Raw genomic sequence first — 25,193 nt, 5'->3', positions numbered from 1 at the left:
CACTATTCTCCTTCTTTATTTCTGGTATCTCCACGTCCCTAAACCCTCCGGCATTCTTCAGGATAGGTAGGCATCTTCCTAAGCTTTAGCTTCCTCCTCACATAATTCTGGTTTTGGTTTCCTCCATCCCAGTTCATGAATCACCACTCCTCTACCAATTATCCAGCTTCTAGGAATATGTTGAAATCTTTTATCCCTTGATGGTCCTCTTCTATTCCTTTTGCACGGGTTATACTATTATTATTTTTAACTGTGCTTTATGAGTCTTGGGAGAAAGAGAAGGAGAATTGCTTAGGGTCAGTTCACCATCTTGAACTGTAAGTGTCTGAATTTTTATTGTGTAGTTGAATCTGTCTTTTCCATGTGACTTGTGGGTTCCATGACTATTTAACAAGGCTATGTTTTTTCTAAATGCTGGGTATGCTTTGGATTCATTTTCCCAGTATAATCTTCACTTAGAGAAGAGCTTATAAGTTCTCTGCCATCTGAAAGCAATCAATACCACCTGCAGCAGAACTTTATCCAGCAGGTCAAAACTTCCTCATTTCTGAAAATAACTAATTTTGTTTTTAAATACCAGTAAGAAAGTGAAAGGTAAAAGAAAACTTTTTTTAGTATATTCTGTATTTTTCACTTTCAGCAGAAGATTTAAGGAATTGTTTTTTTTGTTTTTGTTTTTTTTAATTTTATTTATTTATTTATTTATTTTTGGCTGTGTTGGGTCTTCGTTTCTGTGCGAGGGCTTTCTCTAGCTGTGGCAAGCGGGGGCCACTCTTCATCGCGGTGCGTGGGCCTCTCACTATCGTGGCCTCTCCCGTTGCGGAGCACAGGCTCCAGACATGCAGGCTCAGCAGTTGTGGCTCACGGGCCTCGTTGCTCCGCGGCATGTGGGATCCTCCCAAACCAGGGCTCGAACCCATGTCCCCTGCATTGGCAGGCGGACTCTCAACCACTGCGCCACCAGGGAAGCCCAAGGAATTGTTTTTATAAGAATAAAACTACTTTTCTTTTTCAATGCCTTAAATATCATGTAACTTTGTTTTCCCCTCCCCACTTTTAAAGCAACCTAATTCTTGATTTTTATCTTTAAATTAATTGTAAACAAAGTTTATTTCTTTAAGGAAAACCTATACAAGTTCTCCTTCCCTTTCTCCAAGAAATGTGGACATTCCTGTACTGGAAATTAGACATACTAACTTATTATTAGACATACTAATAATGCAAAACTTAAGCCGTCTAGGAACACCCTGGAATGAGTCATTCTCAATATCTGCACTTTCCAGATAACTGAAAATTTACCCTTTAAACATAGGCAAAAAACTTAACCACTGTGCATGAATATTTAGCTGACTCAACATGATTTAACTCTTTTGTGAATGGAGTATTAAAAACATCATTGCCATTACACATGTTATTGTGTCAAATGGTAGGTTCTAATGAATATTCCCAGCCCTTTAGGTTCTGGCCAGTACACTGACCAGAGAAAAAGCTCAGTGTATATAGCATTTGTTGAATATGAATAAATGAATGAATGAAGACATACAGTACCAAAAGAAAAAAAAAAAAGAAATACAGTACCATGATGCCTTTAAGTTCTGTTGAGGTATATGGACCTCTTTGCCCTTACACTAAATGACCCCAGATTGTTATGCTTCTGAGTTTTTGAGCCTGCTTGTAGCATTTCTTTCTTTGTCCTTTCTTTAGGTTCTCAGATGTCACTTGGTACCATTGTGTGTATACCTCTAATAATTCTTCTCTCTTCTTTTAACCCTGGGACCAAGATCACGAAGCTTGTTATGGCAAGTGTGAAAAAGCTCTGACTGAATTTCAGATTGGTTTTGGCAGATTTGGTTTCAGAGTTTAATGTACTGTTTGTGGATTTTAGTTCTATTTTGGCAGCTCAGACACTTCCTCCTGCCCTCATCCCCAGTTTTTAGTTCTGTTTTAGATAGTAAGATTGCCCGATAGCTTATTTCTACATAGACAGAACAACATGCTACTCATTTGGGTAGAACTGTCTAAAATAAATTACCTGTATTTTCTACGTGGCAACAATTTGGGATCCATGATCCCAGGGATTTTCAAAGCAAGTGAAACTCCACATAAGTCATGACAATTCAAAGGATAGAGTGTTTTTACTCATAGTAAAGCCAACATGGTCTTTATGGTAACCCCCAGAAAACTTTCCCATGCAATGTGAGCATGAATATAACCACCTTCAACTCTCATCCTGGACCCCTCCAGATTCGGCACTACTAGGCCGAATCTGCTCCATTCTACACATTTCACCTTCGAGCAAGCTAGCCTGGGCATACTATCATGGAAAAGGTAGAGGAGAAAAAGAGAGAAGAGAAGCATGCCAGGTTTCTTGAGGTCTAGACTCTGGAACTCACACATCAATTTCATTGCATTCTATTGGTCAGCGCAAGTCACAGGAATAGCCCAGATTCAAGGGGTGAGCAAATAGACTCCTCCTCTTGATGGAAGAAACTGTGAAGCCACATATCAGAGGACATGGATACAGAGAGAAGTGGAAAATCGGGGCCACACTGCAATCAACTGAAACGTTATTTACTTTTTTTAAAGCAAGGAAAAAGAATCACTCCATTTTATTTTAATATTCCCTATTTTGTTTCAATCCATCTAATTAATGCTGGTATCATCTAGTGATGTTTCATTTTTTCCCTATTTCCACCTCCACTCTCGATATACGATATCTTAAAGAGGAAGAAGATTTCTCAAAATGCATTTTTCTACCTACCAAGTGGAAAGTAAAATTTGCTGAATGTTTTCTACAAAGGAAAAAAGTGCAAAAAGTCATATTCTTAAAAGGAGTTTTACAGTCTACTTTCATTGTGAGTTGGATGTGGCCTTTGATCTCAGTAAAGTCACAGGCACATTGGCCCTAGAAGAATGAAACACCGAGTAATAAATGCACCAGGAAGTTGACAACAGTGTTGCCTGAGTTTAATATTTTAGCCATGGATAGATGCTGCGGAGCTCCCAACTGGAAAACAGGATCGTCAGATAGGTGTGCTGAACTTCATTAGCTACATATGGAATAACTACCATGTGAATCGTGTGCTCTGGTGATTTTCAGCCACTACAGGCGCGTTAACTAACCCCAGGAAATGCTTAGATAGCATGATTCTTTTTTCTTATCAACCAATGCAAGGATGTCTGAAATTTGCTCTAAAATCTCAGGAAAGACAAAGGTGATTCCTTCCTTCTGCCCTGAATTCCCCACCATCCCCCATCTGATCTGAAAGAGTGATGTTTAGCTTCTGTGTGAGTGGGAGGGCTGGTGATTTTCTTGTTACTTAATTGGGAATTGCATGACTGGAAAGAGGAAGCAATGTTTAGTAATCAAGTGATCTAACATAATGGTAAACTTGGTGATTACTTAATATTCTAATGTAAATCTAAAACTTATGAAGATCTTTTGAGCCTAATTTTTTTATATAAGTCAGATTTACTGTATTTGGAGTAGTCTTCTCTGAAGGATAAAGTTTCAGAATACTTTGGGCTGTTTCCAGAAGTCAGACAGGTACAGTTCTCAGAGTAAGATCAAGAAAATTAATTCATAGTGGCCACTATTCATGTCCAATCTTTCTTAGTACTTCCTTTTGTCCACAGAATAGTATATACCCAACAACGTTTAGAGTTGAGAAATTGTCCTTTTATAACTTAGCTTCTTCCTCATGCAATTTTACTTCGTAACACAAACACACACACACAATATTGATGATAACTGGCCTTTTCTGTCAGATAGAAATCCTTTATGAACAAAATAAATATAAAAATGTAGATTACATAAATATTATTGAGCCACTCTGAAGGCTTCTTTTCTCCAAGCAAAATCATTCCATTTCTTAATAGGTCCATTCGCAAGTGAAAATTAGGTTACGGGACAGTGACGTAGGAGAACCCAGCTTCCTGATCTCCCTACAAAGATTAATGACTGGACACTCTCCCTGAACAAAAACAGCTCTGGGAGACCTCTAGAGTCCACTTAGGAACTTTCAGCAACACCGTGGAACAAAAAAACTGAGAACAATCACACACAAAGAAAAGAAAAACGAATTCATTCTGCCCCCATCACCCCTCCACCCCAACCCCTGCAGCTGGCATTGTTCAGGGCCGAGAAGGAAGCTCCCAGCTAGAAAGAGTTCCCCTCACCAGAACTCACCCCTTCCTTAAGAGTGGGGTGAGTGACAGCGTCCTCAGCTTCCTGGGACCCCTCACGAAGGTTCCGCTTCAGTTTCACCCCACCCCACCAGCAAAGCTGAAGTGTCAATACAGCCGGCTACGAACTAGGAAGGAAAGCAGAGGCTATTATTAGCAGACACGCAGTGGGAGAGAGCGTGATTCGCAGAGACGCGCTCTGCGCAGAAACTCAGATTTCCCCACTGATGAAGCCAATGGCCAGCACAGCTGCTGCGGACGCGCTGCTGATGTCTCCAGCTTTTGCCCCACAGGTATTCTGTTCAATGACGCTAGCTACCTGAGTCTCTCCCCGCTCCCCACTTACTGCCACCCCACCCACCAGAAGCGGGATCACACCTGCAGCCAGTGAGCTCTCTGCGGCTGGGCAAGGGTAAGAGGCCAGCCGCCTGAGTCCCTCCCCACCCCTACCAGAGCCCTGGAGCCATGCTCACAGCCGGGTGGAGCTTCTGCAGCTGCCTAAGTGCAAACTCCCAGCCTGCCCCCCACCCCTAGGTGATCCCACGGCCATGCCTGCTCTGGAGGCTAGCCCCTGCAGCTGTGCCCCTGCACACCACCGGCCTGATGCCACTCATTGGCCTCCACTGCAGCCTGCAAGCCCAGGGGGAGAGTGTGTAGCCACAGGTGAGTGAGCAGCCATGGGTGAGTGCACCCACAACCACAGCTGCTTGTGGGCCCAGATCAGGCCGTGTCCTGTCACTGGCCAGCACCACCCTGCCCACCTGTGCCCACCTCCGGCTTTGCACCTGCACGGCCCCAGCCTGAACCCATCACCAGCCTCCACTGCAGGGTGCACACCCAGCAGGGGAGAGTATGCAGCCACAGGAAAGCATGTGAACGGCCAGGTCCCCTGCAGCTACTAGAGAGCACATAGTTAGCCCGACCCTTGCTACCTGCCCTGGTTCCCATCACTACGAGTGTGTCTGCAACTAGCCTCAGTCACTACATGGGCACCTGCAGCTGGCCTCCACAACCAAGTGTATGTATACCACCAGTTCTGGCCACCCCCACTGCCTACACTAGCTACTGGAACTGGAGGTACTGTTTAGGACCCTAACAGCCCTTGCAGCCAATGCAGACCACCCCACCTCCCGCCATGCAGTACTCACCAAGGACCACACAGCGGCCTGAGCTGAAGAGACACTGCACTTCTCCAGACCACACTTGGCACGCTGCACCAGTAGACCCAGGGTCACAACATGATCCAGTATGCCCCCTTCTGCAGGTAAAAGGCTTCCCTTACAGAACTCAGTCCATCAAGTCTGGAAGAAATGACTGCTTCTTCAAATATGCTGACATCTATTTAAGGCTACAGGGATCATGAAGAATCAGGGAAACATGTCTCCACCAAAGGAATACAGTAAAATTTCAGTAACTGGCCCCAAAGAAATGGAGATCCAGAAATTGCCCAATAAAGAATTCAAAATAATTATTCTACAGATGCTCAGAGAGCTACAAGAGAACACAGATAAACAATTTAATGATATCAGGAAACAATACAAGAACAAACTGAGAAGTTCAAAAAAAGATAGAAAAAATTAAAAAGAACCAAACAGAAATTTTGGAGCTGAAGAATACAATAACTGAACTGAAGAATTCAATAGAGAGCTTCAACAGTAGACTTTAGCAAACAGAAGAGAGAATCAATGAGTGAGAAGATAGACCAATTGAAATTATCCAATCAATGAGCAAGAAGAAAAAAGAATGGCAAAGGATGAAGAAAGCCTAGGGGAATTATGGAGCACCATAAAAAATAATGTATACATCATTGGAGTTCCAGAAGGAGAAGAGAGGGGAAAAGGAGAAGAAAGCTTATTTAAAGAATAATGTCTGAGAGCTTCCCAAACGTGGGAAGAGATTTAGACATCCAAGTTCATGAAACTAATAGGTCACCTAAAAATTTCAACCCAAAACAATCTTCTCCAAGAGATGTAAAACAAAACAAAACAAAACAACAACAAAAAACTGTCTAAAACCAAAGAGAGGATTTTAAAAGCAGCAAAAGAAAAAAAAAAATCTCTCGTACAAGGGAACTTCTATAAGGCTATCAGTGGATATCTCAGCAGAGACCTTGCAGGCCAGGAGAGAATGGGATGATATATTCAAGACGCTGAAAGAAAGAAGCTGCCAGTCAAGAATACTTTACCCAGCAAAGCTGCCTTTTAGAATTGAAGGCAAAATAAAAACTTTCCCTAATAAACAAAAGCTGAGGGAATTCCTCACCACTAAATCTGCCTGACGAGAAATGCTGAAAAGAGTTCTTCAAGCTGAAACAAAAGGATGCTAATTAGTAACATGAAAACATGTGAAAATATACAACACACTGGTAAAAGTAAGCATAGGGTTAAATTCAGAATACCCTAATACTGTAATATGGTGATGCGTTGACTACTTAACTCTATATAAAGGTTGAAGGACAAAAGTATTAAAATGGCTATAGCTTCAACAATTTGTTAACGTCAATAGTTACACAATATAAAAAGATGTAAATGGTGACATAAAAATATAAAAGTGGGTAGTAGAAGGATTGAGTTTTTGTATGTAATCAAAATGAAATTATCAGTGTACGATAGACTGTTATATATATGTTTTATGTAAGCCTCATGGGAACCACCAAGCAAAAATGTACAGTACATACACAAAAGGTAAAGAGGAAGGGTACCACTAAGGAAGGTAAAGGTAAAGCATACCACTAAGGAAATCCTCAATTTACAAAGGAAGAGAGCAAGAAAGGAATAAAAGAAAAATGGAACTACAAAATGGCCAGAAAACAATTTAAAAGATCTCATTAGTAAGTCCTTACCAATCGATCATTACTCTAAATGCTAACGGATTGAATTCTCCAATCAAAAGGCAGAGAGTAGCTGGATGGGTAGAAAACAAGACCCAACTATATGCTGCCTACAAGAGACTCACTTCAGCTTTAAGGACACACATAGGCTCAAAGTGAAGGGATGGCAAAAGATATTCCACGTAAGTGGAAACAAAAGAGAGCAGGAGTAGCTATACTTATACCAGACAACATAGACTTTAAGGCAAAAATGGTAACAAGAGACAAAGATGGTCATTATATAATGATAAGGTGGCCAATTAGTCAAGAAGATATAATAATCATAAATATATATGCACCCAATATTGGAGCACCTAAATGCATTAAGCAAATACTAACAGATCTGAAGGGAGAAATAGACAACAATCCAATAATAGTAGGGGACTTCAATACCCCACTCTCAACAATGGATAGGTTATCCAGACAGAAAATTAAGGAGGAAATGTTGGACCTGAAACATAGTTTAGACCAATGGAACTAACAGAGAGATACAGAACATTCCATCTACAGCAACAGAATACACATTCTTCTCAAGCTCACACAGAACAGTCTCTAGGATAGATTAAATGATAGGTCAGAAACAAGTGTTAGTAAATTTAAGAAGATTGAAATCATAAGTATCTTTTCTGACCACAATGGTATGAAGCTAGAAATCAATAACAGGAATAAACTGGAAAATTCACAAATATGTGGAAATTAAACAACATGTTCCTGAACACCAATGGGTCAAAGAAGAAATCAAAGATAAATCAAAAAATATCTCAAAACAAATGAAAATGGAAGTGCAACATGTCAAAACCTGTGGGATACTGCAAAGAGTATATCTTTTTTTTTTTTAACATCTTTATTGGAGTATAATTGCTTTACAATGGTGTATTAGTTTCTGCTTTATAACAAAGTGAATCAGTTATACATATACACATGTTCCCATATCTCTTCCCTCTTGCGTCTCCCTCCCTCCCACCCTCCCTATCCCACCCCTCTAGGTGGTCACAAACCACCGAACTGATCTCCCTGTGCTATGCGGCTGCTCTCACCACAAAAAAGCGATGGTAATTATATGACAGGATGGAAGTGTTAGCTAATGCTATCATGGTAATCATTTTGCAATATACAAATGTATCAAATCAACACATTGTACATCTTAAGCTTACACAATGTTACTTATCAATTGTATCTCAATAAATCTGGGGGGAAAAAAGAAATTGGCAGATTATTGAGGTTTAAGAATCTAGATATTTTGTAACCATCATTATAAAAATCGGTTCAGTGTAATTTCATCAATGTATGCTAGAACGACTGGGTGAAAGACAATTGGAGAAAATGATATTTATACAGTCAGTACATATTCCCCAAATGTTAATTACTAATTACAAAAGTAAAATAATACCTTTACGTTTATAACAGAAGAATCTGGTGATGAAACTTAATACCACTAATAACAGGACAAACTGACAATACCTACCTCCTAATACAATGCACTGAGGATACAATGTCACCTATACGTAGACTATATAGTAAATGCTAGTTTTGTATCGGTGTTAAATTTCTTGGATTGGTTCATTGCATTGTGGGTATATAAGTGAAAGTTGCTGTTCTTTGGAAAAACATTATTTGGTGAATCATCATGTTGTATGCTTTAAATATCTTATAATTTTATTTGTCAGCTATACCTCAATAAAGCTGAAAAAACATCAGAATAAATAAAAGTAAAAATTAGCATGAATCCAGTTAACGAATGTTTCTAAACTAAGATACCAAGATACTTAGATGGCATAAACCAGAGGTTTATACCACCACTGTTACCCAGCTATTCTTGGTGCAGAATCTGTACCTAGCACAATAGCTTTAAAAATATCCTTGGTTACTTATACCTAATCTGTTAGTGTGGTGTAAAGAACATGGGCTTTTTAGCTAGAAAGATATGGACTTAATTTTGACACAGTCACCCAGTAGTTGTGGGATAGTTTGAGCCTATCAGTTATACTCTCTCAGCTTCAGTTTGTTTTGTTTTGTTTTGTTTTTTTATCAACGAAATTGGGATAAAATGACTACCTTGCAGTGTCCTGAGGGATTAGCTGAAGTGTATGTAAAATGTTTGGCATAGGAGGTGTTTATTAAACGTTAGCTATTTCTATTATTGACATTTATTTCAGTGAATGACCTTCCCCCCCGTGGCAGCGTATGTCCACACCTCTATCCCTTTCCTACATGGGGGGGGGGGGCAAATCATAACTGGTTGGCTCACTTAGAACAATGACCAGTACAGAACCATGAGCACATATATATATACACTCACAACCTGATTTGATGGCAGCTAATTGCAAAGTTAGAACCAAAAAGGTGAGTGGAAATGAAAAAAAGACGTCTTACACTAGGACTTCTTTGCCTTTGAAATTCTGTCTGCAATGTCAGGTGACACTCCCTTGTCCATTCCCTTATACCAGTGCTGTGAGGGTCACCAGGACATTAGTACAGAACTCAGTACTCAGCTTTCCCTTCTCAATCCAGACATTGTGCAGTGTTTGACATATCTACAAAAACACAGAGAATCTCAATCCCGCTGGGGCAGAGAAAATCTTTGCCATCTGAATCCACACTTGAATATGAAGATCAATAACACAGACACAGAGAGAGCTCATTCATTTTAATAATTGAGCACAGTTTTGATAGTTCTTCCCAAGAATTATCTCCCAGGGTCCCCCCACCCCCCGTAAACTATTCACACACAACATCTACAAGTATTCAAATTTCATAAATGCAGTGTTGCAAAAGCAAAAGAAATACGAAAAGCCTTCATAGCCTTGAGATTATAAACAATGCTTAATCGTTTTCTCAGTACCTGTTACTAAATACTAAATGCTAAAAGAGCTGTGCAGGCAGCCGACGGCTGGGGAGAAGAATGGAGAAGGAAGCTCTCATAATGACAAGAGCTTTTACACTCATTTTTCATCTCATAACCAGGATAACACAGGGCAGATCTCTCTATTTTGGTAACTCTGTTGGTGTCAAAAATAGAAAACCCTGGAGAAACATTTTCAGAGCAACAAATGGAGTTGGTTTTCCTTATGCCACACAGGTGAGCGAGGGCCCAGATTGTCAGACTCCTTATAACTCTGGTTCCCCCTCTGGCTCACACTTTGGTGTAAAGAACTGAAGCTATCAACACAGAGCCTGAGTCATAGTAATAGCCCAATAAAAGTTTGTTGAATGAATGAACTGATACCTGGGGTGCACTGGGAACAGGCTGGACCTAAGTTTCTCTTTGCAGAAACAGTCTTGGGACATTGTGGGGAGGTGACATTCTCAAAGCAAGCCTGACTTGTCAGGACCGACCCTCAGTGCCCGGGGCATCCTGGGAACCCAAAGGAACAACTGAGTTCTTACTAGTTCAGCCCAGTCCCCTGAATATGCCCACTCAGCATCAAATTCATGGCCAGAATTTCAGATTCAATACCATATGTTATCAAAATAAAATGAATATGTGTGTAGCTCCTGCAATTACATTCAATACGTATAAGACTTTAAGAAATCTGGGGTAGAAAGTGACCCCCTTCACCTACCCTTCCCTTTTGCCTTTTTTTGCTTTCTCTCACTCTCCTTCTATTCTCTTCCCCCTTCCCTCCCCTTTCCTCCTAACCCCATCTTCTGCCCTTCCCCCCTGCTCCCTTCTCTTTCTTTCTCATTATCAAAGTGGAATACTTCTAAATATCTGTGGCCCCAGAGGATATAACAAATAAACCTGTTTTTAGTTCCCAGAAGTAGGAGCAGTCCTGAGGGGGAAATAAAAACCTTTCTGGCCACATTAACAGTGATTTAGAGACTCTCAAACTCACGGATATCCAGAACATTCTACTGGGTATGAATCCAATACCTACACAGTAAGCTAGGGATTTTAGTTTCTGGGATGTAAATTTCATCATGCTCATGATGATAGAACAATAAATCGTTAGTTACACCAGTAAGATCTCTTTTGCATGTGTATTTACGTAAAACAAAGTGTGGATGCTATTTAAAGCAGATGGGCGTATCAGATACATATTTGTCACAATTCTTAATTTCAGATTCACAAGTGCTGGCTGGAGGAGACCGTTTCCGGCAATAAATCAGTTTGCATTTCTTTCATAGCATAAGGAGCAGGACTAAAGGAGCCAGCCAGAGTTCGGACAGGAGTTCAGTTCTCTGCCTCTATCTCCCTTTCCTGCATGTTTCAAATAAAAATGTTTGGACAGGACAACCTATTGGTTACTAGCCTTAGCCTGTTCTTTACCTTCAAGAGAATCAGGTTCCTTTGGTCAACAAGAGTCTCAGAAGTGATTTCCTCAGATAATTCCATTTAAAGCTTTCAATTAGTTCTACCCTGGCATTGTATGGTTTTAAATGTCCTTTCATTCATTCATTCATTCAGCAAACTTTCATTGAGTATCCACTCTCTGCTGGGGCATACATTAATTCCGGTCAGTCTAATATTCTTTTGTAGGAGGAATCTCTGACCCAGTTAGGCTGCTGCATTGGTAAACTGGAGTGTGCTGTCACCATTAAGTGATGAATCACTCTCAGCATATATTATCTCTTATTTGGAAAATTTCCTTTGATAGGACAATAATGATAACAAAGATGACACAAAAGGGAATATGAATAGTTACTCCCTGGTTTGCTTCTTCTTTTGGGGAGTATACAAACCTATTTCCAGGCAGCCTGGTATTGCTGAAAGATCACCAAATCTAGAGTCAGATGGTCTAGAGCCAGTCTCAGCTTTAATCTTAGGGAAGCTACTTCACCATTTTGAGTCCCCATTTTTTAATCCTAAGACCCGAGTCTGAGAATCCTTGCCCTACCTTTCTCTGGAATCACTGTGAGGAAACAAAATGAAAAAATGTGTATATAATTGCTCTGAAAACCATAAAGCCCCATACAAATGCAAATTTATCACTGTTAAACAATCTTTGACATTCCTTTCAGGGCAAATCATCACATTATAGTTTCTCTTTCTTTCTTTTTCTTTAAAGGAGGGAACTTACATTATCAACTAGCATTTTTGGGGCATTTGGCGGTACAACCCACATTTATTTCCTCATGGAAGAGACTAGTTAGAAATTTTCCTTATTGAAAATGAAATGCACTCCCCTGGGGCCAGAGTCGGAGTTGGAGATGCACTGTTTATTGAGGGTTTCAGCCAAGGCTTCCGGTCCACAGAGGAAAACTCCTATTCTGGTACTTTTGGGAAAGAAAAAAAAAAGACAGTTTCAGGCTTTGGGATGGGCTCAATTGCAAAGCACGTGGGGGGATTTCCTATTGATTTCAGGCCTCAGGGCAGAGTCCCCTCTGCTCCTTTGTCCTTCCGCAAATGACAGAGTTCAGGTTACCATGAGGGAGCGTGGCTTGGCCCTGTTTGCGGGGATGGGAGGGGCGGGCAGCTGGCTACTTCAAAAGGCAGCTGACTTCTCTGAAAAAATGACATGCAAGCAGGGTTTGCGGAAACTTCTACTACAGAGAAAATGAGGGTGAATTTGTGAGCCTGTGGGCTACTGCCCTTCAGGGCTCTGTGTCCCCAAACACTCCAGCATCTTAAAATCAAGGACAAACCCGCTTCAGAAACACCCCCTCTGCCAACAGCTTCGTGTGGCTTCATCCCTCAACATTTTAGACTCTAAAGCCTTGCTCCTCTAGCTCTGTTTCTGGACCAGTAGCCTCGGTGTCCGTTTTAAGAATGCAGATTCTTAAAGTAGGTCAACGGTGTTTTTAAGTTGTTATAACTTCACACTTTTTTGAAATCTGCCCTACAAAATTGGTTTGGCTTAAATGTCAAAGCCGTGACAATTTGTTCTTTGATGTGATTGTATTTCCAATTTCTTGTTCACGTAAGATTTCAGTAAAACTCAAAAATCTATTCAAAACCAAGAATGCAGATTCTTTGGCCCTACCCCACATGTACTAAATCAGCGTTTCAAAAAGCTTCCCCAAGTGATTTATATGTTCATTAAAGTGTAAGAAGCAATGGCGTAAAGAGTGTATTTATGGTGATTTCTTGAGTTTGTCATATGTTCTAGATTTTAGAAATGCAGTTTTCAGACTTCTAGCCCGCCACGATACACAGGAGAGCATGGAAGAGTGGAAATGGAGCCTGAAGCCAAGAGACAGGTAAGTAGCACTTCTCCTCTTGAGCTTCACTGTTAGAAGTCCTAGTAAACTAAGGCAAATAAAGGTTGCCTGGAGATGTTCTGAGAAATGTTTGCGACTATAAAGAAGAAAAGGGAGAATCTGAAAATCTAGAGAACGGAAGAGGATAAGCTTGTGAGACAAGCAAGAACTGTAGTGCTTCCTTTGCATCCTGTCTCTTTCTTAAGCTACTTCCTTTTACCACTCAATCCATTCAAGAAACCAACCAAGCCTCATTCACTCTAAAGTGTAAATGACTGATAAGAGTTTCAAGAACAGCCAGTACAGTAGGCAGGAAAAACTTAGAAATACCAAGGAATAGTAGCACAACGAAAACTGACCTAAAACAGTTTCTCAACCTCAGCACTCCTCACATTTTAGGTCAGGGAATTCTTTGTTGTGGGGAGCTGTCTTTTATATTATAGAACATCTAGTTTCATGATGACCAAAGCTTTAGTGAGGGCAGGAAGGACCTGGAATATCTGTCAACTTATGATCTTGGACCCAAAAACTATAAAGGAAAGTGGGGACAGTGTCTCCTTAGTAATAAATATAAATCATAGAGAATTAATAGAAGTAGATACACGACTGAAATTTAGGAGGTGAAAGAAAAGAACTGAGTTATGGGCCTATTTGGGGGGAACAGGGTTCAGAAAGTCTGAGGTGGGGCCTGGGAATCTTTGTTTGGAACTCTCCAGTCAATTTTGGTGTGATTTAAAGACTTCCTCTTGAAGTCAGAGACATCTAGAACCTTTTATGGGTGTGAATATGGTAATCTAGGTATTTTAGTTTCTGGAATATATAAATCTAGCCATGTTTGGAAGCTGTTGCTTTACGTAGACCATGAGCCTCAAGAACACCTTGGTGGGGGAACTCCTTACTTGGGGTGTTGACTCCCAATGGTATTGAACTCATTATCCCAGTTGGGCCGTCCATACAAGGTCTTTTGTTTCAGGCCTGTGATCACATCTTTCTCCTCGTCATGGTGCACAGCAAAGTGATTGGCCTGCAGGAAAGGACATGAATTCAGACAAAAGAGGCATGCTGTATAAACACACACAGATATACTTACATATCTCACAAACCAAGCTCTAATTACCATTCTAACTGTATGTATTTGGGGCAAGGCACCATGCTGGAAGCTAGAAGGTCAACACTGAACAAACCAGTTCTCAAGCAATTTACAGTCTAGAAAGGGAGACCATAGAGGAGGCACAAACATCTCCATGAGGACAAAGAAGGGAGCACGGGTGGGAGGATATGGGAAGGTTTCAGGGTGGCCGCATTTGAGCCAGACTTTGAAGTGTGGGTAGGATTTAAATTCTCTATCTCACTGTGTTTTTCTCTCTGCAGTACGTCTGACAGTCTTTTCTCACCCTAATATACTCCCGCTCCTTTGGGAGAATCACTAAGAATTAAGACAACCATAGACTAAAATGTACACATATTTTGGTAATGTAATGAGACATCAAACCAAGCCTAAAGCTATTCTCTGTATATGTGTGTGTGTGTGTGTGTGTGTGTGTGTGTGCAGAGTCATGTGTTGTTTCCTGTGACCATTCTAGGGGGCCTCAGTTTGAACAACAGGTATTTTTTTTAAATAAAAATGGTTAATTACATTTATTTAACAATCAAATCAGATTTTACATTCACTGGACAGGGAATGGATGATGGGATGGAAGAGGTTAAGAAGGGTGATTACCCTGGTTTAATAATCCTGTAGGGACAAAGTTTTGCAAAGCAAAATAACTCTTTTTCAATGCAAAGAGATTTCCCACTTAAAAAACTGTGTCTGGCTTTTGAAAAAAACAAAACTGCAAAGCAATTTATATATTATACATTTTTTCCCCTGGGTTTCATTTTGATCACATTTTGTTGTTGTTGTTTCGTTTTTAAATTGCAGAAGTGCCATCTTAAAACCACTTTTTCTGGAGCAGCAATTTTCATGGTCATGTGTCCCTGGACCTACGTTTGCAACAAGCCTTTCCTAAGACTTGGAGAACCTATGATGAGCGATATGCCAAAATCTAAATGAGAAGAAGTCAGTTTTCACAGGGACCAGGTGCATGTGAAAAATGTCTTGGGTGAGGAGCCAATGTGTGGGGATGGCCATCTGAGGCAGTGGCTGCTTCCAGGCCAAGTCATGAATGTCTCCTTATTTAGAAAGATGTTACCCCCTAGGAATCATTAACTTGTTTCTGAGTTTCTCAGTCTCATCACTTTGGACATTTGGGGCCAGATAATTCTTTGCTGTGGGGGGCTGTCTTGTGAATTGTGATTATCTTATCAATAATTGTAATTAACTGTAATCGTCTTCTCAGTCGAAAATTCACATCTCCATTGCTAAATGTCTCAGGAGGGAGAAAGTATATATACATATACATATATACATATACACATACTACACACACATATATACATATACACATACACACACACCCCTCATATATACATATATATATATATCACCTTCATTAGATATATATTGATTTATTTACAAATGATAATCATGAGCTACTAGGAGTAATAAGAGTACAGGTTCTGGAGCATTTATTACTTGGATGCCCTTGGACAAATGACCTAACCTGTTCTGGGCCTTGGCTTCCCCATCTGTAAAATCTGGAAAAGAATAATAGCTACTTCATAAGGTTGCTTTGAGGATTTAATTAGACAATCTATGTAAACACTAAGAACAATACTTGGCACAAGCATATGCTTAATAACTATTGCCAGTTATTATGACTCCTTATTAAATGTATTATGTATAGTATAAAACATGCATAAACATAAATTAAAGGAATATATACACATATATATGCATGTGTATACATATATATGTATATGCATGTGTATATATAAATACAGACACAGAGAGAGAGAGAGAGAGAGAGAGAGAGAGAGAGAGAGCTGATCTTTTCTCTATTTTCTTCCCATAACCCCGTAGATCATCTTGTCCATCTGGTTCGATACCCCTGGTGGAGACATTGCTCTAACAAGGCCAAAGTCATGGCTTTGATTCCCTTGTAGGCTCCCTAGCTTTGACCCGTCCCACAGATACCAACTTTGAATCTAATATCAACCGTCTGAACAAATGGGGATACTGAGTCAGAGTGAATGTGCTGGATCACCCGAACCCATCGACTGTTCTTAAAAACAGTACACAAGACATTCAAATAACCAAGGGGAAGTCGGTAAGCCCTGGGCACTGTGGGAGGGACCTGAGATTGGGGATCTTGTCCTCACCTGAGTCTCATCCCAGCCAGTGAGGTAGATGTTGTAGCTGAGGAAGCCGGCGTTGTCCTTCTCCTGCATCTGGGTCTCCAGCAGCTGCAGCAGGTCTGCAAACCACTCAAAGGCATGTGTGTCCCGGCACAGCCAGTAGAAGTAGATCTGAGAGGGGGACAGACCGTGAAGCAGATTATGTTTCTTTTTTTATTTTTATCTTTTTTTGAAGGATAGTTGATGTATAATATCATATAAGTTACAGGTATATAATAGAGTGATTCACAATTTTAAAAGTTATACTCCATTTATAGTTATTATAAAATATTGGCTATATTCCCCATGTTGTACATTATATCCTCATAGCTTATTTATTTTACACATGGTCGTTTGTACCTCTTAATCCCCCACCCCTGTCTTGCCCCTCCCCACTTCCCTCTCCCCACTGGTGACCACCAGTTCTTTCTCTATATCTGTGAGTCAAGCAGATTATATTTAAATAGGGACCTATCAGCATTGAAATATGGATTTCTACCCTCCCCACCTCCACTTTTCCCTGCTGCTCAGAATGCCTGGAAAAATGGGTTTTCAGAAAGCTCTAGATATTTGACAAACTAGCTCACATGAACCTGCTCTGGCCTTCACACGGCAGGGCAGTAAATAAATAGCTTGTTCTCAGAAATCCGTAGCTGAAGAAGAAAACATTAGCCCACCACTTTCCCCCTGGGTCTGCTCTTGCCCTCCTAGGATCCCCGGCTTCCTTTGATCCTCCTCTCAGAAAGACCAATAGGATCTAGACGAGCCATGGCTGCCACCGCGCTACTTCCCTACCCGCTACTGCCAGACTTCCCTGAATTCGTAGGGGAAAAAGTAGTTCTACCCACACCTCCTCCACATCGAAAAGAGGGGAAGGGGAGAATGAAAAGTCAAGGTAAGCTCAACGTGCCTATTAGAGGTTATCTCTACAGCTATTAGAATGACTCAAGCTTTATTAAAGATGCCCTTTATTGGGCAATGAAACCAAACTTACATGTAACCAAAAAATCCCCCAGGACTTTATTCTGAGGAGACAGCCATAAGAAAGTAAAAAAGTAAAAGTGTCACGAAAGGACATGTCTCCTGCCCCCCCCCCTGCAAATAAATGTGCTGGGGGCTGGAAATGGAATCCATGTCAATATCTAACATAAGATGATAGAAAAATTATTCTATCCTCTCAATGGAACATGAAAGAATCATCGAAAATGATTATTAGCAAGCTTGTGACAACACTGAAAAATACTATATGTTTTAGGAAGAGCAGGACATGAAATTGTACATACTCAATATATACAGCTTTCTAAAAATATGTAAACATGTTGGAAGAGAATTTACAAAAAGGATAACTATTGGATTGGGGTTGTGAATACTTTCTATTCCCAACTCTCTTCTGAATTTCCAGTAATGCTATACAAATACAGTATATTTGTACTTTCAATAATAGGCCTGCTTATACAGAACCACATTTATTTATTTGTTTGTTTGTTTATTTTTTTGGCTGTGCCACGCATGGCTTGCGGGATCTTAGTTCCCCGACCAGGGATCAAACCAGCACCCTTGGCAGTGAAAGCGCCGAGTCCTAACCACTGGACCGCCAGGGAATTCCCAGAAGCACCTTTGACTTGTCAAATAGCCCTTTTGTGCAAAGCCTGCCTCTCTGAAACCACCTAGAACTTGTCTTCACTTCCCCCAGTCTCTGCCAGCCTCTGCCCTGAAGGCTCTTTGAGGCTTCACTTGGAAGACTGTGATGAATGCTCCAAGCCCTCTGAAAAAGAAAAGAACCTACCTTTTTGAGCCTCAGATTGGGGGCTTTATTGCAATATTTGTACCAGATCGACTTGAGAATGGATGCAAAGGGCGTGACCCCAATCCCTGCTCCCACCAACATCACCACCTCGTAACTGAACACATCTTCACTGGCGGTGCCGAAGGGCCCGTCAACAGCTATCCTGGAGGGAAGCATGGGGGGAGATAGTTACACGGATACCTTGCTCTTCAGAGGAGGATGGGGCACACATTATCACTGCAGGTGTGTAACATGTCACTTCAAACTGGGACAATGTACTGATGTGACACTTTGTTCTGTGAGATAGCTTTCAAGTAACCAACTCAGTGTGAACGTCGGGGTTGGAAGTAAGAAGAGGAATTTTTAGCTAACTGAAAACCTTTGGTAATTCTCAGGGGTGTTTTTTTCATGTCCCCACCCCCGTTCACCCACTACACATGCGTGCGCACACACACACACACACAGAGACAAATGTCTGTGTCTCTTGCCAGGTGAGCCCACACTTGAAATTCCTGCTTACGCTGCACATTAAAGTGAGAATTTTCCATGTCATAATATCTTATAAATTTAATATCTCTACTTTATGTTGGTCTATTCATTGAGTTATCTGACAAACTTTTCTTCAGCATCTACTAAGTGCCTGACACCTTGTTAGGTGTGTGGGAAGAAGGAGGCCAAGTGAGTAACATCTGGCATTTACCCTCAAATAACGTACACAAATGAAATTTTAAGTATAGCTTTGATTGCAAGTTAATATACCTTGGCCTTGACCCTTACAAATTTATAGGCACTGGGGAATATCCATGATTAATATTTGATTCAAACATTTTATATTTCATATAAGATTTATACATATATGCATAAACTCAGCACACGTATAAAATGGGGAACACCGAGATAGCTCCCTATATTTGTAGAATCTGTATGTTTTGTCAGACTCAGGAGCTAGTAGAGTGACATTTTTCCTGAACTCATGCACCTCTGTAATAGGCGCTTGGTACTCACTTCGGTAGTTTCCAGGCATCTTGAAACTCCTGCTTATCACAGCCACAAGCTTTGAAAAGTCCCTCCGTCCAGTCCCCCACGATGCGGATATGGATGCTAAAGAAGTCTTCCTCGGGGGCAGAGGTCAGGGTGAAAGGGTGCCACTCCAGCCTGGACACCACAGGGCACTTGACGAAAATGTATTGGCCCACCTCCATCTTGAATCCCTTTTTCTTCATCTGTAGCTCGATGGTTTTGAAAGGGTGAGTGACCACCTATGGAACAAAATGTGTCTCTGGAAATGAACCTTTCCCCCAGTACGTGCCTTTTCAGTATCCATATGGATAAAAGGCTGAGCTAAGATGCCCCACCCAGGTCCCTTCTTCAGAGCCAACAGAGCAGTTCTTCCAGCAAACCTGCCTCTCACTGGCAACTGCCCTCGGCTGTAGCCCATGGCCAACAATGAGCTGATGCAGGGATCCAAAGGCCTGGCCCTTGTCCTCACTTTGGGACAACTCCCAGGGGCCACCGCAGCTGCAGCACTTCCTGTAGGATCAGCTGAGGCTGCAGTTGCAACCACTTCGGGCCAGCAATTTCCTTCCCCCAGTCCTGCCTTTCTTTTCTTTTACAGGTTCATCTCCTGAGAACATGCCCCGATAAGCCTTCTGCATGCAGTTCTCTGTCTCAGAGTCTTTGCCAGGGAATCCAACCTAAGACACCAGCTTAATGTGATTTTTTTTTTCTCTAAGAAGACAAGGCAGTTGCTAGAAACCAGAAGAAGAGATGGTTTCCTGCTCAGCCTTCCTATCTCCCCAAGGGATGATCAAGAGCCTTAGCAGCCGGACAGAAGCAGAAGGAGACCCCATTGGCTAGTAATATAGCAACATCGCCCAAACCAAGCCTAAGGTGCTGGTCTGTCTTTGTCCCAAGTCCCACCTTGAACCTGCCTGATTCCATGCATTGTTTTTACATTTTTCCCTACCTGGGGAATACACCATCCCTCTCTCCCAAAGCCAGGCCCCACCCACCTGTTGCCATCCTCCTTCTCCATGTACCTGAATGTTCATAACAGCTTTGTTTACAACAGCAAAAAAAATTGGAAGCAGTCCAAATGTCCATCAACTGGTAAGTTGGTAAATAATTTAACAAAATGATTTCATTGTAATATAGAAAGTAATATGTTTCTTTGATGATTCCTGAGATCCTAGAGGGACTTTATATGTGCAACTGAAAACAAACCAAGGGACATCAAAGGAAAGAAAAATCAATAGAAACAAAATAGCAGCTTCCTAATGGTGACTGATATAGACGAGCTTTTCTTTTCACCAGTGAGGAGGAGTAGGAGGATAGGAAATCCTTTTAAGAAAAATTGCCAAGCATTTCCAAAACTTGTGAGTCAAATATAACTTATATGACAAGGCTGTAACCAACTTCCCTTCATCACTGAAATAAGGAGGTGTAGAGCTTCATTTTGAAACAGAACATAAAAATTGATGAAAATGACTTTGAAAATTATGTGGCTCGCGTTGCAATTTTGTGTGGTGAGAATGAGTTCTACCATATTGCAATTTTGCTACCGCAGGGAACATCGGGATAGAAGGGAATAAAATGCACTAGTGGACAGCGTTGTCACCAGAATACTTTTGGATAGTACTTTGTTTCTTATGTGTGTTTACATAAGAAGAAAATGAGTACCTATTTTCTTCACAGGCAAACAAGTTTGCCTTAGAAATAGGCTTAGGGGAAATACTTGTCTGGTTAGTTCGTTCTAGTCTAGTAAGGGAAATTTTGTGGTGGCTCTTTTTGCTGATCTGTGGGCTTTTTCTCATAGTGCAATATAAATATTATAAAAGGAGAACTGTTGTGGCTTCCTATATTTCAAGGTTTCCAATGCCAGCAGGACTAACTTTACTATGACCTTCCACAGAGGCCAAGAAAGAAGAGCTAGGGTGGTGGAGTGGAAGATTTTGTGTGTTTTGCGAAAGCAACCCATGGTAAGCTTTTGGTAAATACTTTCTGAACTCAACTGAATTAAATTTTATTTGATAAAAATAGTCCTGTCTGATGTTTCCTGAAACTATAATAAGGCGATTCCATTTCTATTTATTTAGTTGGATATTTATTTATTTAGTGATAAGAAGCAGCATAGACGTGTGGGGCAAAACCACTATATACTTGAAGTTAGCGGGCTCAATTCTAAATGCAGTTTAGTTATTAGCTCGCTTGAGACTTTGAGTACATTAACTCTGATACTCTGTGACTGCATACAAAGCACAGAGAAGGAGGTAAAGAGGACCTGGGAAACTGTCTCCATCTCAACCAGACCTGCCCTTGGTTCCCTGGTTCTTTTGGCATCTGAATATTTTAAGGCTCAGTGCATGACCTTTTGAACTCACCTCTTTTGCTTCTTTACTCTTGACTAATCACATCATCTCTCTATGCTCCTCCCCTCTACATACACACACACACACACACGCACACAGAGATTCATTTACACAAAACATTTGGGTTCACTTTTCAACAGAAAATGTTAACTTCTAGTTTCCCCGATTAAAAGGCCCAATCATTTGATTATCAAGCTAGGTACATTGAAACAAACTGTAGGTCATCTCTCTGCCCTAAGTTTAATCAAAAGAAACTGAGTAAAAGTGAGATCTGACAATGATATAGAGAACTTGGATAGACTTGTCCATGATATAGTTAGATAGTATTAGTAATTCCTAACCCAGCCAATACCTTGGTGATGACCACCTTCTGTTGAGATCGCCAAAACCGTACCAACCTCTCACAGAGATATAGGAACATGGGACCCACTATCCATTTCCAAGTCTGTAATCAGAGCAAACAATGAAAAAAGGATGTGTTAAGGGGCGGTAGTTGATAAAAGATTCATGGGTTCAAAACATTTTAGAAGTCAAGTTCACCTTTTTTGGTTTGTTTAAATATTCCATAATAGATTAGTAAATTTCTTCTATAAAGGAATGCATGAAAATATCTAAAGTTAAAATAAATTTTTGAGCCAGTAAAAATGAACATTCTCCTTGGCCACGTTGGGGAACTATATCTACAGTATGAAACTTTCCCAAGAGGAACTGCCCACAAGAATGGGATTTCCTCCTATTGTCGCAATAGGAGTTGCAATAACCCTACAGCAGAGTAAGGTTGGTTTCAGAATTAACATTTCTCTAAAGGATAGCATTTCAACAACATCATATTTTTAATGCAACGTTGCAATTACTTTCTCTTGGTCACATAGCCAAAGCTTCATTCTTTGCAAGATGAGAAATTCCACGCTAGAATTTAGCTCTTCCTCCAATATCCTGGCAAGTTCTAGGAGCTATGCAATGCACTTTCTCTAGGGTTCTCTCTTGTCAGAATCTGCAGTGTTTCAGAACACTGGGATTACCCCGTGGTATTACTGGCTATACAAAAACATTTAGGCCAAACAGATCCATCCTGGGATTCAGTCAGTTAGGTTCCTAGATGAATATCTGAAGTAGCAAAGAATTTTAGAAGTTGATATCATCTAAAATACAACATTCCAGAAGGGATTCCAAGAGGGAAAAAAAATCCCAGAGTGCTTCCCATAGTCTCGCCTATGATCTTTCTATGAAAATTTTTAAGAAAGTTATTGATGGAAGTTGAGAGCACCCAAATGTCCTTATCTCCAGCCTAAGTTGAAGAATATCTGCCCGGAAGTCATAAATGCTCTGCTACTGTCCTTCATTTTCATGGGACAGTTTTTTTCAAACGGTCTAGCATCATCCATCTATGTCCTGGCTGCCACCTGGGGCCCCATTGAATGGAGCCAGGTCTTGGACATCACTTCTAATCTCCCCAGAAACCCAGGAGCTCCTCTGAGGTAGGTGCCTGTGAAGGTAGCAGCACTCTGACTTGAGCTGTCTTCAAGGAAATGTGCCTTCCCCAGCTCATAAGAGGACCTGCAATAGAGTTCCCTTTTAATCCTTTCTCTTGATGTCTGCATGTAATGGGGGTAGTTCACTGATGTGTCTGCTTGCTTTCATTAATGAGCAAGGATGCTGAAAGATGTTGAGTCCCCAGACAGCATGCTGTTTCTAGAGGAAGAGTACTCCTATATTATGAGAGTCAGAAAAAAGGAAGGAGAAAATGGGATGGGAAATTTGCCTTTATATTATACTGTGTTTAAGGACAAAATAATCATCCTGTTCAGAAGCCCTGTACAAAAGTTGATCTTTGCTTAGTTTTATACCAATGGCTAGCATAATAACCAATAAAGTATATTGCTTGCCAATGGGGGAAAAGGTATGAAGATCACAGGGTCCACTGCTCACTCTATGGAACGGAGATATTGAGAATAAACAAAACGGAGTTCTTCAGAGCTCCCAACAAAAGGTAAATATTTCAGCATCTTTTCCCTTGGTCATCCTTGCCACACTCCTGCTCTACCATGAAGTGTCATTGGCATGAACCTGGCTCTGCAGCCTCCTTTATGCCTCATAGACGGGACCTCCTGATACCTAATGGCAGCCCTATGTGCCACCTCACAAATTTCCTTCCCAGCTCTGAAAGCTGTATAGAAAGTTTTACTTCCTGGAATCTGAAGAGGCTCCTGCCTCCTTATAAATCATAATCTGAGCTTTCCAACTCAGCTCAAGATGGAATCCCTCTGAAAATCATTAACTGGTATTATTGTGGCCGTCACAACGAGAAGAGAAGAGGTAGAACTTCTTGAACCCAAAAGCACTTTAAAAAACAATACTTTTCCAAGTTTTATATCAGGATGTTCATAACAGACTAATGTAAAGCTTACTTTTCAAGAACTAATTCTAGACAATAAGCATAGCAGAAAAACACTGGATACTTATAACATCCTAGCAGTTCCATGACATTCATAACGGACAACTCTATGACATTTATATCTCTTTCTTAGACACCATTTGAAGATTGTTGGTAATGAAACTATAATAGCTACAATGAATTGTACATACCATAGGAGGGTTCCCAGAGAACTCTGGGATTGGGCAGTTCTCTATTTTTCCCCACTGTGAGATGTTTTGATAACATTCTCTTGGCTTGTGTTTCAACAAACTGTCTGCGGTCTGCCCACGTACAATTCGCCTGAGGAGGAAATGTAAGTCCAGACCATTTAGAAACAAGAGATTAAATTCTTAGTTTTCTGAGATTCTGGACATATTTTTATTAGTATTCTCATATGGGTCCTATACTTTTCACTCAAAAGTAATACTTCTTGCCCCCTCCAAATAGATTAGAGGAAGGGAAAGAAAATGCATGATCTTTAGCAATAGAAAAAAAAATATGGGGACTTCCCTGGCGATCCAGTGGTTAAGATTCCACGCTTCCACTGCAGGGGGTGCGGGTTCGATCCCTGGTCGGGGAACTGAGATCCCACATCCCACATGCCGTGCAACGTGGCCAAAAAAAAAAAAAGAAAAAAAATATGTACAGTGGCACAAAGGATATTTATTTATATGTAACATTATAGAGGGTAAGTTTTGGATCATCAATACATGTTTTCTGAAAGGCAACATTTGTGCTTCTGTTTCAAGTATTATTCTCATTTATAAACAAACAAATAAAAAGAGAAAAACTGCAAATCTAACAGAGCAACCGCTGGCCCATACAGTACCATTGTGCAAATTAGAACAAGATGCCCCCTCTTTGAGGACGGTCCTAGAGGCAACAGCTTGGCCAGCAGAGCATGGGCTAACTTCTTTCCCCTTGGCCAGGCACCCTTATGTAGTTGACAACCCATACAACCATATACAGTAGCCCTGAGGCTTAGTACAAATCCTTTATTTGTTGTTTCAAAATTGTCTAAATTCAACCAAAACATTGAAATCCACTTAAGACGACTTAATTTTGTAGAGATTATGCCATTCTCACAGACATCAAGGCTGATGGTGTGTCCCTTGAAGTGCTCGGAGCCCGTTCACTTCGATTCAATAAATA

General features: G+C 40.8%; 1 protein-coding gene across 1 annotated transcript in view; it reads right to left on the bottom strand.

The window, feature by feature from the left end:
* Positions 1-12,083: 12,083 nt before the first annotated feature.
* The window catches only part of LOC133082046 (cytochrome b-245 heavy chain), a 31,702-nt gene continuing 18,592 nt past the window's right edge, over positions 12,084-25,193 (bottom strand). The window contains exons 7-13 of the mRNA XM_061178448.1: positions 24,212-24,341; positions 21,978-22,070; positions 19,263-19,516; positions 18,258-18,420; positions 16,457-16,603; positions 14,095-14,219; positions 12,084-12,271 (exon numbers count right to left, since the gene is read on the bottom strand). Coding sequence (XP_061034431.1) covers positions 12,145-12,271; positions 14,095-14,219; positions 16,457-16,603; positions 18,258-18,420; positions 19,263-19,516; positions 21,978-22,070; positions 24,212-24,341 — 1,039 coding nt within the window. The 3' untranslated portion in view covers positions 12,084-12,144. The remainder of the gene's footprint in view (positions 12,272-14,094; positions 14,220-16,456; positions 16,604-18,257; positions 18,421-19,262; positions 19,517-21,977; positions 22,071-24,211; positions 24,342-25,193) is intronic.

Source organism: Eubalaena glacialis, chromosome X (genome assembly GCF_028564815.1).
Source record: "Eubalaena glacialis isolate mEubGla1 chromosome X, mEubGla1.1.hap2.+ XY, whole genome shotgun sequence".
Lineage (NCBI taxonomy): Eukaryota > Metazoa > Chordata > Mammalia > Artiodactyla > Balaenidae > Eubalaena > Eubalaena glacialis.
Note: the sequence above shows the minus strand (reverse complement) of the source record. Positions and strands in the feature narration are given on the sequence as shown.